We start from the raw sequence: 19,754 nt of genomic DNA, 5'->3' as shown, positions 1-19,754 counted from the left end.
AATGCATCCTTCATCCAAGCCTTGCATTCCTGGCACAACCCAGAATTGCACCAAAGATGCCCTATGTACTCTCTTTCTGGACTTCCTGTTTCATATATGTATTTATTTATTTTTTTATACAGGTTGTGATCATAGTCAAACACATTCCTGTGAATCTTAAGGATGTCACAGCACCATGAGCTACTGTACAGACGATTAAAACAGGAAGTGAGTAACAGAATAGCTAGCAGCAGTCACCTTCAACCGTCTTTTTCACACAGAAGTTTGTTTTGCTTGTATCTGCTTTTTTAAAAATGGGTGGCATCAGAGGAGGATGTCCTTTTTGTAAATCCTTAACTGACCAATCAGAACTCATTAGTAGAGGCATTTGGTGGGCATGATCAAAATATTTTATTTCAGCTTGGAAATATCAATATTGTATCTTCAAAATCTAAAGAGGTCTTTTTTTTATTTGTTTTTGTTTAGAAGCAGGAATGAATTTATCAGTTCCTTCCTTTTCTTGGTGGTGCCCTCTGCTGCCCCTCCAGCTAAAAGATGGCTCCCTTAAATCAGCTGTAAAGATTTGAGAGCTTCCTCTGAAAATCGTCCCGGTAGTTTAGACATAATCTTGCTGACAGGCACAGCAAGATGTTCTAGATCTCATAGAAAACATTTCTCCAAAGAACACAACCATTTCATTGTCCATCAGATTTATTGCAGCTGAGTACAGGTCAGGTTTATGCCAAGGAGTTGTTTATTTTTGTCACAGCATGAGTAGGCAACAGTGGGAAAATAATAGTTTTTATTAATGCTGTTGGGGTCATTCTGTTGAGTCCTTTGTTTTTTTATTTTCCAGACAGCTGCTCGTACAGTTTAGGAACATAGTCATCCCACTCAGCCTGGTAGCAAGTTCCCGCCACTGGGGCTCCCAGGCTGTATTTCTCCCTGAAACTCTGGATCTTGAATTTGCCACGGTTGTCTCCGCAGCGGTTGGTGAGGTCAGGCTCGCTGCAGGACAGGGTGCCTGACTGCTCATACACCAGCCACACATACCTGTGGAGACCTGAGTCGGACAAGCACAGAGGGTTTTAATTGTTGAACTACACACTACGAAAAAAAATATTAGTTAGTTTATTTTAAACTCCAAAGAGAATGAACAGCAGATGCCATGAAAAGAAAATTGCATGTCTAAATCTTTTTCCCACATTTCACACTACAGAACATTAACTTTGGTTTTTGTTTTTCCCCCCTTAAGCCCTCTCCTGTCTGGCAGCTTTTTTAATAAGAATTGTGATCTGAATGCAAAATTGTACCAAACACATTTTGCATATACAAGACGAGCTCTACAAATTATCTATAGACTCCACTTGTTCATGTGTTACTTTTACTTGGTTATTTAGTAATTTCCATTTGTGTCATTTCTGTTATCACGGTGCATGTGCATCAGGGCATCATTGGTCTTTTGAAATCTAATTTCACACATGCACCACAGCCCTGCTAAAATTTAAGAGCGAGTCAGATTGAATTTTAATGGACATTTTTGTGGCAGTTGCCACCTGGGAAACTTGGATTCTCCCAACACTGTCCAAAGGTTCATTCATTCATTCTTACCTGTGCCCTTAGGAGGGCCAGAGCCCACATAGTCCGACTTGACGCAGCCAGAGGACACATCGTTTCCTTTCATGTTGACTACCAGAAAGTGGTGCCACTCCCTTTAGTGAAAGAAAAGATAATCCGTTTAAAATTCAAAATCTGAACTGTACGGAAACTATACGAGCTCTCACTATCCTGGTGCATAAAAATGTAGCTATGAAACTGTGTTTTTGAACATGATCAAGACTCAGATATAAGTGGCACAAAAGCCTTGGCCCACTGCAGTGGCCTCCCAGTAGGTCCTGTCTGTGCTCCGTTAACATGCCCCTCTCACCTGAATTTGGGGTCCTTCCTGCTGGGAGCGTCGGGGTCGGTCAAGGCCAAAGTGTACAGTTTACTGGAGTCACATCCTTCCCATTCGATGCAGGTGGGTCGATTCTGCACCTGCAGCAACACGCGGACAAAAGTGCGTCAACTTTCACTTTTATGCCGGACTTTGAGCCGTTTGGGGGCGCTAAATGCCATCGACTAAACGCATACTTCCAGGGAGCATTATGTAACCCAATTCATTTGTGGTAGACGGTTACAATACTAATCTTACCAATCCCACATAATCATTTTTAATGCAGTGTTAGTTTAGAGAAATGCGTGTTAACACAGTACTTTAAACAGCATTTAAACGCAACACCAAGAAGCGACGCTAGTAGCTACACTTGCTAACAGACAGTGGTTAGCTGACAAACCTGTGTTGGAGAAAGCACTTTTCCCAGCTCATTTATTTCCACAGATCCGTATTTTACTGTCAGGGGCTTTGCAGGCTTTTCCTCGACCTCCTGTAGGGCAAGAGGCCCGGTCCACTGGCTCAAATCTACAGGCATTTTGAGGCGTTCGCTTTGCAGACGATTCAAACTGAAACGCTACTTGCAGATGCACGAGAACTGCCAACGGTGCTGCATTCAAAGACCAGCAGAAAATGTGCAACATGGAATGACTGCGCGTGTTTAAGAGTTAGAAAAAAACACTTAAACACTTTAAAAACTGAATGTTTTTCTTTTTGAAATTTTGAAATAACCCTTAACAAACAAAATTTTCAAAAACTATAATCACTGTACTCTTTTGTCAATCATCCTTTTCTATTAGCTCCTGGCATTGCTACTTTAATATTATGAAAAATGTTGCCCATTTGCACATACTATCGATAAATACATGATGCTCAATGCAGGCATTTCCCCAGCACATGGCCCTTATTTGAGGCGTGAATTAACTTTTTTTTTTTTTTCTTCTATATTTGGCTCTTTATGGTGAATCATGGTTTTCCCAGTAATCTGATTCCACTTTGAAGGGCACAAACAAAAACCTACAGGAAATCCCGCCAGAGGGCGCAGTCTCCGTTACTCTTTTGTGGATTGTGATTTGCTAAGGTTTCTGTCAATCACATCACCCGTCCTGAGCTCCTCCCTTCTCCACCTTACATGCTCCATTAACACACTTAATGTTTCCAGACTTTTCCATCTTTAAAACGTTGACATTATACACTGTTTTAAGCAATGGGCGTTAACGTTTTCTCAAGACACTTGAGCAACTGAGCAAAAGGAAGAAATGATTCTTATTATTAAAGTTATGGGTAGTGGTAGGAGGGTATGTTTTGTTTTTGTTTGTTTTGTTGTTGTTGTTGTTTTGTCTTTTCAGGAATAAGCACATCCTACAGTCAGCCCTCCTTAAAATTTTAGCAGCCTGCAGAAAATGACAAAAAACAGGGCATGCTTTGACTTTAACCACAGTCTGACAGTCCAGTCCTAGTATTTGTAAAGGGTAGGAAAGTGCATTTCAGATCAACTGAGTTTAATAAATGAAAAGAAAAAAGAAAAAAAATGAAAATTAAACACACTGAAACAATGAGTAAGCATATGTTAAATGCTTAGCCTTCTGACTCCAGACAATTTTAAATTAGGTTAGAGTATGGTTGTAGCTTAGACTGTGTTGATTTGTGATGTGTAAGACTCCCGTGAAAGCTCTTTCTCCCTTTCTTCACAGGCAATACTCCTATTCCTACAGGCCATACTTTTTTTAGTACCCTTATGCAAGCTCATGATTGTAATTAGGTTGTTATTTTAGTCTGTGTGACTTTACAGCTGCACCAGATAGTAGTCCTACTGAGAACCACAATCTGCCTAGAATAAAAAATCTGGGACTGTAATCACATAAAGTAGTTACAGTGAGCCCAGGACTGAGAATTGCAACCATACTGTAACATTTGATGTTAGCTAAAGCTTTTTAAGATTGATAAATTTAGAAGGTTTTATTTATTTATCTAAGGTAAATGAAAGGGGAGGGGGACCTCCTTTTGCCTTGTGTCCAAACATCTGTGTATTGTACACAGATGTTTGTGTATATCAACTGAAATCCAACTATGGCTGTACTTTCATATAATAGCCACTGTGAACCACCAGCTGGAGCAGTCTGTCAAGATAATTTAAAGGCAAAAGCAAAACCAAAAAGAAATAATGAAAGTTACTTCCTCGTGTTGGATAGAAAAAAAGGAACATTTTGCAGAGATTTATTCAAAATACACTTTCATTAAAGTTTGATTGTTTTAATACAGATGTGCTTTCATTTATAAAAATTTGCCTTTGACCACTAAGAAGATCTCCACCGTAAACCAGTATTTAAGGCTGTGTAGTGTTTTCACGAATCCAACAAATTTTGTTTATCCATATAGTCATGAGGAGAATGAACTCTGCCCATATTATTAATATTATTAATATTGGAAAAAGGCACAACATGGGCAGCTCGCCCCCTACAGATGATTCATGCAGAGAGAAGCATACTTTGTTGTGTATTTGTGGAGTTTGAGGCATCATTTTGGTTGCTCGTGGAGTTACTCGGGGAATTGAATGAAAATGAAATCAAAGGCCATCATAAATGCAAAGGCTTGGCTTATGAAAAACGTTTCATGAAAACAGATGTATTTTTAAAATAGTAATTACCTAATAAGATGATAAAAACAACTGAAAACTGAATTTTTAAGAGAAAGAAGTAGAAATAGATACATTGTTGTTTCCTAAAAATACAGAATTTTAACCAAACAAACGGTTGACAACTGATATCTATGATATCTATCAGTGATATCTATGTTTTTAGTATTATCTTAGCCCTATTTATAATGTCAGTTTGTTACAATAACATCCTTTCTGACTACAATCTCTTTTTCTACCTTTAAAAAAGGCACGAAAAAGAACTAATTTATAACCTGTGATAAGAAAAGTAAAACAAATGGCTGTGGTGTTACTGTACCTTTAAGAAGGTGAGCTCAGGGTGTGGTTTCTGTCCTGGCAAAGTTTCCGGCTTGGCATGCTCATGTAAACAGAGCACCTCTACCAAATCTTGGTGAAGGCTAAGAGAAGGACAGAAGTCGGATCATGTCAGACCGCTGTCATCTGCCGACACTGGGTTCCGTGTGCTGTGGTGTATAATGGGCAGACCGGTGCCCGGTGTGTTGCTGTGTGTCACCGAGGTGCTCCCGCAGGTGGACTAGTCAGACAGGTTTGACCTAGAAGTCGCAACTGTTCACTCATTTCTGAAGGCAATGTAGGAAAGTTATCATGAAGGCAGTAGCAACTTTAGCGCTTCTGCAGCTGTATATATCTGCAACAGGTGAGTTTAAATCGACTCGGAAAACACAGGTGAGCGTAAAAACCCCGCTTCAATCTTTTTTTTTTTTTCCTTTCAGCTGATCTCGTTACAGCGGAAGTTTCGGGTAATGTCACAATCGAAACGGCCCTGTCAGCTTCACCGGGTGACATCGTTGTACTTCCGTGTTACACAGCAGGTAAAGTAACACCGTTAGTAACGAGATGGACCAAAAGTGGACGGGAAATCGTTACAGGCGGAGATCCCACTCGGCTCTTCATCGTGAGCCCTAATGGGAGTTTGAAGATCAACGGGACGATGCCTGGAGATGAGGGGAATTACCTGTGCAACTCCACACTACCTGACAACAGCTCCTTCCTGGCACGTGTGCTGCTTGAAGTAACAAGTAAGTGTATGCACACATTTTGAATAATGAGCTCTTCGTGGTGAGGTCATGTAAGTGTTGCTTGCCTGAATTCTTTGGTACATTTCTAGCAAATGCGAACTGGTTCATCTACATAACATGTGGGCCAGTTCTCGACAGCGGCTGACTTTTGTAGCTGGGTCTAAATGTGCTGTGTGCAGTTTGCCAGGCCTTCACTTTGCTGCATGCTTCCCACAGAGTACTCTAGCTTCCTTCCACAGTCCTAAGACATGCATACTGTTTACTTAGTGTGTCTAAATTAGCCATAGGCCATAGGTGTGAATGTAAGTGAACATGAATGGTTGTGTGTCTCCATGTGTTTGCCCTGTCACTGACTGCTGACGTGTCCGGGGTGTACCTGGCCTTATGGTCAGTGACAAATGAGACTGGCTCCCGCACCCCTGTGACCCTGAATTTGAGGTTAAGAAGATGGATGGGTCTATTTGTAAAGAGCGTATAGCTACACCGTGTGCACATTTATTAGGGAAGGTGTAGTTTTCAGGATGAATTTTATTATTGAATAGCTACAGTGCTCTTTATCAATCATATCTGCTAAAGTCAAACCTAAATATATTTTCCTAATTCTCTTGTTTATTTTCATCTGTTAACATCAGAATGATAAACAAAGAACTGAAGTGAAACATTTCTTATATTTAAAAAAAATCATTTGCCAATATATCCATCCTTCTTTTTAACAACAGTCACAAGACTTCCGGTCAGGGAGTCTGTCAGTTTCTTGATCAGTTGACGATCAGCTTTTGTGCCACAGCCTCCAGACACTGTTCAGTGAGGTCTACTATTTTCCTTCATCATAAATCACTCATTTAAGAAAGGGTCGCAAGTTTGCAGTAGGGAGTAGATCAGGTGAGAAGGTGGCAATGGTCATCATTCTGTGATCTTTAAGCTCTTTATCTGCTAACCACTCAGTGGAGTACTTCAATACCTGATCACAGTCTTCTTGAAAAATGCAGACTTTTTCCTCTATCGCTGCTTGAAGACAGCTTCTTCTAAAAACTGGCAGTAGGCTTGGGTGCTCATTTCGAGTCCATTTTCATCCAAAACAAACAAACAAAAAAAATCCAACTGGCTCAACTTTAAAACATCAGCCCACACCAGTACCCTACCTGCAAGTTCCTGGTGCCTGATTCGAAGTGGAGCTTTGCGCCTGTTACTGGTCCAGCTGCGGCCTGCTCATCTAGTCCATCAAGAGCCACACATCATCTCATTGGTCCATAAAAACTTCTAAAAATCTCTCTGGAGATATTTCTTGGTCCTGAATACACTGAATACCTTGTACTTCTGGGTACTTTATGTAGGTTGCAGTTATGGACAACAGTGGTGGATGATTGGTTTCTGGCAGGTCAGCGTTTGATTCGCAGTTAATTTGCAATTTTTTTTCTCAGCAGGTTTCTTTTGAGACTGTTGGCTATTGGCAACAAAACATTTGATGGTTCTGTGATCACACGTCAATATATTAGAAATTTCAAGAGTGCGACATCATTCAGAAAAGAGAGTAACAGCTGAAGTGTTAATTAGTAATGAGATAACATCTGTGCTCTGAAGTTTCCTAGATAGAATCATGGTTGGACATCAGGCTACATGATTATGGTAGAGAATCGTCATCATGCTGAGTTTGGCAAATGTAGTTTATTTAATATGATTACCTGTTGAGTTGTTTGCTTTTCCATATCTTTCTGACAAAGCACTCCTTCCACAGCCTTATGAGGAGTAAGTTTGGACTTTTAGGAATGGGTGTGTACAAATGTTAAAGACAAGGGGTGTGGTGGAGTTGTAACACAAAGTACAAGAGATTCTGTGTGAAACAGACCGTAACAGTCATTGTTTTATCTTGACTTTCTGGTTTTCATAATTGATTGCAAACCTAAAAATCCACATTTAAACTGTACTGCTCTAGGCTAAAATTGAAACTAAGAGTAGAAGGTTTTCTTTCTAATACCAAATGAAACCACTGTGGGACAAGTTTGCTAAAGAGAACCTTGACACTCCACTCTTCTGCCGGGAAAATGTTTTGTGAACAAAGTGAAGCTCAATTATTCAGAAAGAACAACCACTTTCATGCTGGTGCCCAAGAGTGGGCATCATCCAAAAGGTGAAGTGTGATTGAAAGAGCATTGTGTTTGGTTTTTGCTGCTTCTCTCCTGAATAGTTTTGGCGGGCAAAATTTGCTTATCAAGGAATCTTGCAGGATAATTTCAAGGTGTCTGCATCTACAGCGGGACGTTAGCCTGAAACATCAAAGTAAATGTGCTACAGAATGACTCAGATCAAAATAAACCTGAAATTAGCTTAAGAGTATTTTTGTTTTATATGCCAAAGACAACCTATGGCCTATATTTTGGTGACTATCAGATCACATCCACTGAATGTGTTTTTCTTGATTTTATTGGTTCATTATGACACTTTATATTTTATATTTTCCTCAACAAACATAACTTTAAAGTTGCTTACAGTATTTACTGATCAGTAATAAGTTCTTAAAGTTATCTCATAAATTCAGAAGTTACTCTGAGTGAGGTTACACGAAGTTTTAACGCACTGTATGCATTTCTCTCAGGTGGACCAGAAAATGTGTCTACATCCATCAGTCCTGCCACTGCACTGTCCAATAGGACCCTTTTCACCTATCGGGGTTCATCCGTTACTTTAAGGTGCTCCAGCTCCTCCTACCTGTCTCAGCACCTGACCTGGGCCTTCAGAGGTGATTCGTCAAGCAACGACTCGCTGGTTTCTGGCTCTGGATCGTCCCTGGAATTCACGATACAGGACATTCAGCCCAGCGCTCAAGGATTTTACAGCTGCAGGGCCCACAACCCTGTTTCAAATGTGACAGTCGACAGTAGCACGGAGCTGCTAGTGTACTGTAAGTATCATGAACAGGATGCTCTGCTGTGACTGTAAGCTTGACAGTGTAAAGTGGGATTTTATGTATGTTTGAATCAAAGACTGAGCTTTGGTTTAATGGCAAAGAAAAGCAGCAGGGCTGAGTACTGTATAGCTTTAAGTTTGTTGACATGCGGGCCTGAGTTTTAGTGCTGATATTAATGTGATCATTTTCATATAAACACACCTACTGTTTATGCACTCTCCCCTTTTCATTTAAAAAACACATCCTTCACTTTAGCATGCCTACTAAAACTAAATGGCTCTTCAAGTACAACTTGAGGTCGAATCCACAAAAAGAAACCGAGTGTTTTAGGTTTATAATGAATGTTAGTCAGTAAGCTACAAAACTGTAGGCATGTGGAAATGTTTGCACAGACATTCCTGGACAGAAAAGCTGAATAAAATATTTAGTTATTCACAGTTTTATCGGTAAAACTGCTAGCTGAGCATTAAAAGATAATCCAGTCCAGTTCGGAGTGGCGTGGAGACTACTTTTCCCCTCTTAAATGATGTGACTACATTAAATAAACATGTAACCTCTTGCTGTGCTACAAGAGAGAATATGATAGAGGGCAAGCAAGTCTGTGGAGGGAACAAAAAATGCATACTGAGAGATGTTTTGATGGGCTGAAAAAAAAGCTGAGTCAGTACCCACCAGCAGCTGAGATGAGGGAAAATGAATGCCAGGAAAGGTCAAAACATGCTATCCAGGCCTCACTGAAAATATTACACTCAAACACTGTAACTGTAATGTTTAACCGTGGCGTAACTGTGGAATGATTTTATCTTTGTCGCTTACGTTACGAGGAAAAAAAATACTATATGTGCAGGGTAAGGAGGCTGTGGCGGTTTATTGAGTCACTGCGATAACAATACATTGAATCTACTTCCTGAAATGTTTGCACGCAGCTTGTTCTCTGTTTTCGCTGACTTCCTGTAGCTTGCTTTTCACCACGAAAAAATCAAATCCATTTTTACTGAATGTTTGGAAATAATAGGCTTGTTTTATATATCAGGTAACACTTTGTTTTACAGTTTCAGTATTTTCTTAAAGTTTGTTTGAGCACAATTGTTATGTAAATGTTTGGACAGCAGAGTCAGAGGTTAACTAATATACGTCCATTTAAGCAAATTATTTCAGTCTTTGCTCGACAGTATGCAAATGTTTACAGGTTTTTATGCTGTGTTTGAAAGAAGAAATTTTCTTTAATGAAATCATAATAAATGATTATTTACTCTGCTTTATATGAAGGTTACAAAGGATAACTAAACTCAAACAGCCTTCTCTCTTCTTCCTACTTGGAATTAATACTGAATGAAACAACTGAAGTTTCAATTCACTTCAGTTCAATTCATTATATAGTGTCAAATCACAACAAAAGTTGCCTCAAGGTGCTTTATATTGTAAGGTAATGTCCCTACAAAAATACAGAGAAAACCCCAACAATCATGTGACCACCTATGAGCAAGAACTTTGGTCACAGTGGGAAGGAAAAACTCCCTGGTGACAGGAAGAAACCTCCAGCAGAAGCAGGCTCAGGGAGGAACGGCCACTCAGGTGCTTTAAGTTTCACCAGAACATTTAGTAATTAGTGGAAAATTTGGCATCAGAAATTGGTTTCTTCTTTATTCAGCTGCTCCCTTTAGGGGTCTACTTCCATCTTATCCCATCTCTAGCATTCTCCTCTGTCACACCAACCCTCTGCATGTCCTCCTTCACTACTTGCATGAATCTCCTCTGTTTTCTTCCTATTATCCTCCTGTCTGGCAGCTCCATCTTAAACATCCTTTATCCAGTATATCTGTTCTCATTCTTGGGCAGATATCCAAACTGTCTCAGCCTTGCCTCTCTAACGCTGTGTCCAAACTGCTCAACCTGGGATGTCTGATGTACTCCTTTCTAATCCTGTTCCTCCTGGTCACTCTCAACAACTCTGCCACCTCCAGCTCGATGTCCAGTCTTTTTGTTAGAGCCACTATCTCCAAACCATACATCACATCGGGTCTTACTATTATCTTGTAAATCTTCCCTGTCACTCCTTCTATCACACCACCCCCCCCCCCCCCCCCCCCCCCCCCGACACTCCTTTTTACCCACTCCACCGTGCCAGTCTCTCTATTCCCTATCTCGTGCACTGTCCGTTGTTTTGGTTGACCCTAGATCAACCCCAGACATAAGAGTGAAGTATCAAAAGTTAAATTGTTATTCTAAGCAAAGATAAGCTCTCTTAGTACAAAATCATGGATAGATTGAATGTGCAATGGCACTCTAAACACTTTACAGAATCTGTAACAGGATCAGACAGACCAAAAGTGAGCACATGATCAAACGATCAATGTGCAAAAACGTGTTAACTGAATGATAGAAGAGCATCACAAGTGCAGAACTTGATAGCTTGTAGTCTCTAAAGCAGCTTTTCAGAGCAGAAACAAGCTAACACCTCAAAGCTTTTGAAAAACGATTTGAACATCAAAGAACGCTAACTGGCATAGACGTACCACGCAGTGACCTATGATTAACCCTTTATGGGGGATCTTGAAGCCTGATTAAGCCAAGCATTCCTGGCATAACATTCCCGACATCTTTGGACTTTGATAACGTGCTCGTGAAGCTCAAGTGCAGCTTTTGTTAAGGAAAACGAGGCAAACCTAATGTGAGGGAATTCTTAAGAGATGTATGTATTATTGTCATGTGTAACAAAAATATTTTTAGTAAACAAAACCTTAAAACAAAAACACTCGGGTAAAGGTTTAACAGAAAAATCTTTGTTAAAATTTGCTCTTAATGAGTTTTGCTTTAAGCAGCTTGAGGTGGCTGTTATTGTGATTTGGCTCTACATAAATAAAATGGAACTGAAATGATCTGAATATCCTTTCCTGACCATACAGGAGTGAAGGCGAAATATTTAAATGACAGCATTCATACTGCACAGTTGATTTCTTGCTTTTTTCTTGTTTTTGTTTAAGCTCATTATTGATGCTTTTATTTTTATCTATTTTTCTCCTAATTAGATGTCTCAGACAGACACCCTGAGTGTAAATGGACACTGACACAGAACACCTCTCTAGTCCAGTTCACCTGCACTTGGTTGGAAGTTTATCCCACCCCAAAGCTACGTTGGGATATGGGACCATTCCAGGTGGCGGACAGCCTCAATGTTACGATGAGCCGCTCCACGCTGTCAGACGGGCAGACCGTGAACTGCACAGCCCGGGACCAGCACCTCGGCCCAGAAAAAGAGAAGTCGTGTTCGTTTACCCTCAGTAAGCTTGTTGTAGGGAAACCGCTGAATCTTTAATGTACTTTTACTTTTGACTTAAGAAGCCACAGAGCCACACTGACACTCGCTGCTGTCAATCACTGTTTATAGTGCTGACATTACATTTATGTCAAGGGTTGAGCTTCTGTGCAGGTAGTATATTTGATTACTCAGAATCACAATAGTTTATTATTCCCAGGGAGGAAGTTACTTTGTGACAATAAAAAAAAAAAAAAAAAAAAAGGCCACTCGGAGAGCGCAAAGGGTGTGACCTTGACCTTGAGCTTGACCCAATTTACGCCAAAATCAAATCAGCTCAAGGTGTTACTGGTGTCTACCATCACACAAAATTTCAACATGGTAGCTTGAAAACTGTGGACACTATAATGCTAATAAACAGACAGACAAACAAATAGAATCAATTACATACTCTCTCTCCCTTTGGAGGAAGAACGAAAACTGTGAAAACAGAAAAGTGCATGAAGTACAAATAAAAATAAATAAATAAACACTGTAATATTCAAAAATATACACTCAAAGCAAAATAAAAGTTAAACAATATCACGTGCAACATTTACTAGATGATGACATGTGAAAATAATTCAGGCATCGGTCTGTAATCACTGATTACTCATAGGATTCGTCCATAACTTGAACACCATCCTCACACTGACTTCACAGAGTGAAGCTCCACACCCACAACGTCACCAGCCTTCCAGATCAGTGTGAGCCTGTTGGTGTACACCACCCTCTGCTGCCCCAGCACACCAGTGGATGGCACTGGCCACCACAGACTCCTCAAATTAAAAACAAAAAACAAATTAGTGCAGATCTACACCCAGATTATTTTGTCTCAAGTTTTCGGTTTTTAAAAATTGTAAAATGCAAAATGCATTGTGGGTATTTTGTCAGATGATCTTTCTGTTTAAAAATCCAATTAAATCTGATGAAACAGCTCTATCGTACAGCCCTATAAAATTACATGGTTCTTAACAGGAACATTACCTATAATTTAATATTTTCCAAATAAGAGTGTGTGAAAAAAGTCTTAGAAGATATCGCACACAATGTCACTTTTGTCTAACATACAGTTTTTACTGCAGGGACAGAGTTTCTGTAAAAACGTCACAGTAAACTGAAACCATCCGCATGACCAGATATTATGTGACGTATGTGAGAAAAATATGTGCTGCAGGAGTAGGAACTATGTGAACAATGCATATTTTACTTAGAGAATGATGGCACCCTCCCTTGAAGCCAACAGGTCAAAGATTTCTGGTCACAATGTGTAAAAACGGGAACCAATTTTGAGTCACAACCCAGGAAAACTGATTATGTTTAGCATTACTCCAGAAATATGGCTAACATTGCCATATTCGTCATAAATGTAAAAGTAACTTCATTAGGACTAATCCTAATTATTGGGTATTGTTTTTAACATTCATATGAAGTACCATAATATTTATTCGATTTAGCTTTCCAGCCCTGACAAGAGTAACACTTAGCAGTGTGCTCATGAGAACACAACGCAGGGCATGTGGGCAGTTAGTGAGTCACCCAGTTGTGTAAAGGTTATCATCACATGAATGCCTTATTCAAACAATGAGTTGATGCAGCAGGATGTGAGTTGCTGTTCTCTTATCAGCCTTCTTCTGTGAATCAGAAACACTGAACAAAAATGACATTTTGTCAAACAAATTGAGTAAAATTCCAAAATATTCGTATTTATTTACAAATTGCAATTGATATTTACTGGAGAAACAAAGCAATAGTCCAACCAGTTTGGACGTCATGAAAAAGTATGAACAGTGTCAGGTTTAGAGCCAGAGTGATTGGTTGATATATCAAATAGCGGATATCAGTGTTTTTAAAATAAAAAACCCCTAAAATTTAAAAACAAAAAAGGTGTGGAAAAGTGTCAAAATACTGAAAAGACATTTATTTTGAAGTTGGAATTCATCCAAAATAAACACAAACCTTGGGCTTTTGCATGAAAACAACACAGTGATATTATTGCAGTACCAAAACTGTCACCAGAGGGGAAGAAGAAGCTATAAAATTCCACTTCTGAGCTAAGCCATGTAGCAAGTTATTTTGGTGTAGTTTTGTCCTCATCAGCCACCATGACTCATAGAAAGGGATTGTTTGGTCTTCATAACAGACCAAAACCCCCCAAACATATTGTGTTAATTTATCAGGGTTTTTTTTTTTTTTTTTTTTTTTTTTTTTTTTTTAAGCAGCATTTTTTTTTACTGAAAACATATGATCAGTATGATCTTCTGCTCTTTTGCTCTCTTGCTAAGAGTTAGATAAGAAGACCAGAAGGTCAACAGCACTCATGTCTGTACAGTATATGTAAGGTTTCTACAAGAAGACAGCTTATTTCCAGTGTTTATTTATCGATATTGGCTCAAACCTCAGTAAACCACAAAATGTTAGTTTTGAAAGTAAGGGGTTAATTAGAGAGCTGAAATCTGCATTTTGTTTTTAAGTGTGGTCAGGCCTGGTTTTTGGTCTTCATTTTCATTTACAGTCTTAATGTTGTGCTGAAGTGTTTCCTGGCCACAGCTTTGCGTTTTCTGCTAAGAAATATTTGTCCCCTCTTGATTTTTCTTCTTCTTTTTTTGCATACTTGTCACACTTACATGTTTCAGATCAGAAACCCAGGTAAATACAAAGTGTCGCTTTCACTGCTCGGCCGTAAAACTTGGGTAATTTGGACACCCAAGTTTGTGAATGTGATAACTCAAGGATGAAGCTAAAAAGCTATCCAAAGTACCTGGCTATTGTGAAAAAGTTGTTAAATCACAAATTAACTTAACCACATTTTTTTTGGGGGAAGGGGGAAGGTGAGTTCAATTTCGTTACACAACCATTCCTCATTACTGCCAGACCTAAATCACCAAAACAGAGCCTGTCTGACATAGTAAAGTAGACTAAAAGATCTCAAAGAGCAACACATCATGTCATGATCCAAAGAAACTCAAGAACAGATGAAAAACAAAGTTATTGAAAGTCTGGAAAGGGTTACAGAGCTATTTCTAAGGCTTTGGGAGTCCGGTGAACCACAGTTAGAGCTATTAAGCGCAAATGGAGAAAACTTGGAAGAGTGGTGAACCTTTCCCAGGAGTGGCTGGTATACCAAAATTACTCAAAGAACACACTGATGACTCAACGGGAAGTTACAAAATAACACAGAACAACATCTAAAGAACTACAAGCCTCACTCGCCTCACTTGGGTTCAGCAGAGGTGTTCATGATTCAACAATAAGAAAGAGAAAGAAATATTCTGTGGACTGATGAGACAAAAGGTTAACTTTCTGCAAGGCTTGTGTCCCGTTACATCTTGCATTCATATAAAGGACGTCGTACCTGCAGTCAAACGTAGTGTAGTGCGATGCTGCTTCAGTGGGTAGACAACTTGCTGTAATTAATGGAAGCATGAATTCTGCTACCAGAAAATCGTGAAGAATGTCCAGCCTTGGGTCGTACACTGAAGTTCAAGCGTACTCTGATTATGCAGCAGGAAAATGATGTGAAACACACCAGCAAGTCCATCTCTGAATGGTTCAGTAAAGGCAAAATGAAGGTTTTTGGACTTAAATCAAATTGAGATGCTTTGGCAAGACCTTAAAAAGGCCGTTCATGCTTGATGTGGCTCAATTAAAACTATTCTGGAAAGGAGAGTGGGCCAAAATTCCTCCACAGCAATGCCGCAATGCAATCAGTTACAGTTCTTGCATCCAAGGGTAGTACAAACAGTTAGGTTTGGGGAGCGATTTCCATTTCACATAGGCCAGGTCGGCTTGGATATTTTTTCTTCCTCTTAATAAATGAAATAATTATTTAACAACTGCACTTTTTGTTTTGTTTTTTTGGGTTATCTTTGTCTAATATCAAAACTTGTTTGATGATCTGAAACATTTAAGTGTGACAAATGTGCAAAAAATAGGAATTTGGGAGTAGGGCAAATACTTTTCAAGTAAGATTCCTCAAATGCTTTATATCCCACATAAATCAAGTTTTTTAAATGTAGATACATTTGACTTTTTTTTAAATATCTGACTGAAATGATAAAGTACCTGATTTATTTTTTTTCCCTCCTCTCTCACTCTGTCAGAGCTTCCCTTCCCCGAAGGCGAACCATTGGTCTCTGCTCTGGAGGCGAGCAATGTAACACTTACATGCACTGAGACCACATCCAAGCCCCCTGCAATCACCACATGGAGAAAGGGTGTACAGCAGGACTACATTGAATCTGGATCAAAATACATCCTGTCTCTGGAAGGCCCGGTCTTCAAGCTGACCATAGTAAACGTCACTAAGGAGGACGAAGGCTTCTATTTCTGCCACAGTGAGAACCCGCTCGGACTACGCGAGCTGGAAGTGGAGCTCACTGTGAAGAGTTGAGTTTTGAATAAGAGGAATATCCTGGCATGAGTGATTTTACAGAATAGATCATTTGCATGTCTTTGCATTTTTTTTTTCAATGTCTGCGTGAGATAACAACTAGACATTAAGCAGAGGCGTAAACCGCATGCTAGTCACCACAGGTGTTGACTCCACCTCTGGAATCCAGATAAACCTGCTGCTCCACCCTTTTTTGTACTTCATAACTTCTGTTGCCTTTTTTGGTTTCAGCAGCCTCTTCCGCGTACACAGGAGTGGTCATCGGCATATTTATAGCAGCACTGATTGTAGGGTCAGCTGTCATCATAGCCAAAGTTGTCTACAACAGCAGAGACCGGATTTGCCTGGGTAATTTTTTTTCTCTTTTCATAAATAAAATTGCATCAATAATAGCGTCAGCCTCTGATCACATAACACTCCACGTGCTGTATCTGCATTTTAAATTCACAGGAACTGTATAAAACATGAAAATCCACTAATACTGATGCCATTCTTTGTGTTTGTGTTTGTGTTTTTGTGTCAATAGGTGGCTTTGGGTGAGTATTTCATATTTGCTTATGTCATAGATACTAAATGCTTACTTTAGTTGCTCAGTCCATATAGATTGAGTTAAAGTACTTTATGCACATCTGTGTTGCATTTGAAATGCATTGGGGGGTTTCCGTTTAAAAGCAAGTCACGCACTTTCATAGCCCTTTGAAACTTTTTTCATACTATATGCTAATTTATCAAGTAGTACCATTATTTTCTAGTAGTTCTTTTTACCCCTCGGCTGTAAAAGGCAGATGGGGTGTTGTGGTCACACCGCCCGATGGGAAGGTGGGCAGGTGATTTGAACTCCCAAGTTTATGGATGTGATAACTCGAGAACGACGCAAAATAGGAGCGTCAAGTTCATACCATAGGTGTATCTACTAAAAATTTCAGACAAGTTCCAATCTCAGTGACCTCATTCTCAGGTCAGGGTCAGAGGTCAATCTTGTGATTGTAATAACTCGAGCACGAGGTGATGTAGGATTTTGAAGTTGATACCATAGATGTATCTATTAAAAATCTTGCCATTATTTTCTTTTTAAGTTAGAATACAAGAAACCTAAAATTATGAGCATTTGTGCTTTTATGAATATGGAAGAATCTCAGAGAAAGCACAAAAAGTAAATCCTACCATTTATACATCTTCAGCACCCTTAAGAGTAATTCCACCTCAGAGCGGTAGACGATATCTTGATACCATGCTCAGCCTGCACACACTTGCTGCTGCTTTTACAAGCTGCTTTGCAACTCACCTCTACTGCAGCTGCTCCATTTCATACAGCTTCTAACTGATTTTTGCTGTCACTGATGTCTGCCCACACATTTTAGCTTGCACAGAGGGGGTCAAACTCCAGTTTTGTGATTGAAAGTGTGCTCTGCTTCTGGCGCCACCTTATTTAAAAAGAAAACGCTTCTTTAAAACTCTTCACCTTACATGGCAGAACTGCGTAAAACAAGTTCTTCAGCTAAATTATCACAGTTGTTTAGTTGGAGCACTAGCACATATAAAACTTAATTTGCTGAACTGAAGAATTTTAGCTTGTGGTCTTTATGATGGTCATTCACATTAAACACATTTCTCCAAAGCACTTTTAGTGGCCAAAAACTCCAAAATGGTGTCTTTGGTTTTGGTTAAAGTCATCTCTGGAATGTGGACTGAACAAAACTGTCTAACTAAACTAATACTCAGCGAAGATCAGTTTTAAAGATTTAGGCTGCACGTGCGCCCCTGCGTCATACTATTCTCACCTCTGCAGGCAAGTGGATGACGACGGCGGAGACGTGCTGAGTCTGGTGGAGTCGGATGACGAACAAGTCTTCCAAGATGCAGTTCCCCGGCTGCCTCCAATAACCAACGGACATCACACAACACTTGTGCAGATACATCGAATCCCATCGAGTAGGACTTAATCACAGCAATTTATATGTTTTCTCATTTCAGTGTAAAAATATTTTGTAATATAAAAACGTCCCTCTTTCATTCAGGTGATCAAGAGGATGCAGAAACTGCTGACACAAGTCCACAGCAGCAGGAGGATACCGTACAGACGGAAGAGCCAGTGGAACTTGTAGAATTTTAGATATTGGGGATTTTTTTTAGAGCAATGTTTAGTTTTAGGTAAATTTACTCCTGAAGAGAATGTGAACAGAATCGGTGGCAGAAACCTTTTTGTCCTTCCTTTCTATTTTTTTTTTTTCTTTTTAAGATTCTAAATTTTTGTAAATTTATTTTATGATTGATTTTTGTTTATACAGTATGTAAAAATAAATAAATGTAATACAGTGAATGTGTTTGAACAAATATTCTTTGCATGTTTTTATGAGTTTTGTATTTTTAAAGGTCTTCACTATGTACAGTATGCAGACCAATATATGTGACCTTTGACTATCTCGGTCTAGAATTCAACTCTGCTGCAGAACTATTTTTTTAAAAAATGCAGCAGAGTCAGTTCGTCACTCATCTGGGATTTATGCTACGTGTGAAACAAACTTGACTCACTCAAAAATATTTACATGAGATCTATGTGAGAGGGAAAACTAAAATTAAAAACTCTAAAGGGTTTGACAAAAAATTTGATTTACACAAAATTATTCAATATTATTAGAAATGATTATTGGGGTCCTTTTAATGCAAAAGTACAATTGAGTCTCTCATCCACCTTCTCGGTTTTTATAAAGAAGACTTTACTGGATAATTAATAGTAAAAATAATTCGCTGTGTAAAACCATCAAAATCAATCAGTTTTATGGCTCTGCCACAAATGTAAATATTCCCTATAAAAAATGTAATGCTGTTGTGTTTCTTTTAAAGGAGACAGATGGATCATTTGAATGGCACTTTAAATCCAAACGGTCTGCAGGCTTTAATAATGCATTAGGTTGTTAAAAGGAGATCCAGCCTCACACGTAACTGTCTGGAAATGGGTGCTCTGATATATTAATAATTCATGGTACATATTTAAGATGATGTGTACACAGTACAGAGACTTTTTCACTGCTTTTGAGGCAGCTGTAATGTAATTCTATGGCTATGATCACACCAAGATTGTATATTGTTCTTTTACATTAAAACAAACCTTAATAGTCACACACATTATTTGGACACCAAATAAAGAAGAATTTACCGGTTCGAAAAACAATAGGAGACAACGCGACATGAAATGAACATGTATAAAAAAAAAAAAAAAAATTAAAAAAAAATTAAAAAAAAAAGATTAACATTATTGAAAGTTACGGATCATCAGGTATTTAAACTGTTTTCATGCACTTTGTATAGAAAGTTGTTCTGAAAGGTTTTTTTTTTTGTTTGTTTGTTCTTGTAAAGATATTTGATACTTGATTTGCAGGACAGAACCAAAAGGGGAAATAAAGGATAAAAATAGCAAAGCAAATATTTTGTGAACATTTGTGTACGTTTACAGAAATGTTACATTACTGTACTCCTCTATATCAGCAAGAAACATTTTACTCCAGTATAAAATTTGGGTGCAAAAATCTTACTTTAAAGATTTTTGCACTTA

General features: G+C 38.9%; 2 protein-coding genes across 5 annotated transcripts; one reads left to right on the top strand and one right to left on the bottom strand.

Annotated features, from left to right (window-relative positions):
• Nucleotides 1-672: 672 nt before the first annotated feature.
• On the bottom strand, nucleotides 673-2,542 carry pebp1 (phosphatidylethanolamine binding protein 1). Its single transcript, XM_003454169.5, has 4 exons — nucleotides 2,316-2,542; nucleotides 1,907-2,016; nucleotides 1,591-1,691; nucleotides 673-1,042 (listed from the first exon to the last, which is right to left on the bottom strand). The coding sequence occupies exons 1-4, from the start codon at nucleotides 2,448-2,450 to the stop codon at nucleotides 825-827; spliced, it is 564 nt and encodes a 187-aa protein (XP_003454217.1). The 5' UTR covers nucleotides 2,451-2,542; the 3' UTR covers nucleotides 673-824.
• A 2,323-nt stretch (nucleotides 2,543-4,865) lies between these two features.
• On the top strand, nucleotides 4,866-19,625 carry vsig10 (V-set and immunoglobulin domain containing 10). 4 transcript variants are annotated; one of them, XM_005473619.4, is made up of 9 exons: nucleotides 4,871-5,226; nucleotides 5,303-5,608; nucleotides 8,202-8,507; nucleotides 11,543-11,794; nucleotides 15,912-16,196; nucleotides 16,436-16,549; nucleotides 16,728-16,737; nucleotides 17,991-18,133; nucleotides 18,220-19,625. In XM_005473619.4, exons 1-9 carry the CDS (start codon nucleotides 5,175-5,177, stop codon nucleotides 18,312-18,314), a joined length of 1,563 nt encoding a protein of 520 aa, XP_005473676.1. In that variant the 5' UTR covers nucleotides 4,871-5,174; the 3' UTR covers nucleotides 18,315-19,625. The 4 variants fall into 4 exon arrangements, 2 of the variants coding, with proteins under 2 accessions (XP_005473676.1, XP_003454196.1); XM_003454148.5 differs by having other exon boundaries at nucleotides 4,872-5,226; nucleotides 16,433-16,549; XR_003222422.1 differs by lacking the exon at nucleotides 16,728-16,737 and having other exon boundaries at nucleotides 4,866-5,226; nucleotides 18,220-18,362.
• The last annotated feature ends 129 nt before the right edge of the window (nucleotides 19,626-19,754 follow it).

This window comes from Oreochromis niloticus, linkage group LG12, assembly GCF_001858045.2.
Source record: "Oreochromis niloticus isolate F11D_XX linkage group LG12, O_niloticus_UMD_NMBU, whole genome shotgun sequence".
NCBI lineage: Eukaryota > Metazoa > Chordata > Actinopteri > Cichliformes > Cichlidae > Oreochromis > Oreochromis niloticus.
Note: the sequence above shows the minus strand (reverse complement) of the source record. Positions and strands in the feature narration are given on the sequence as shown.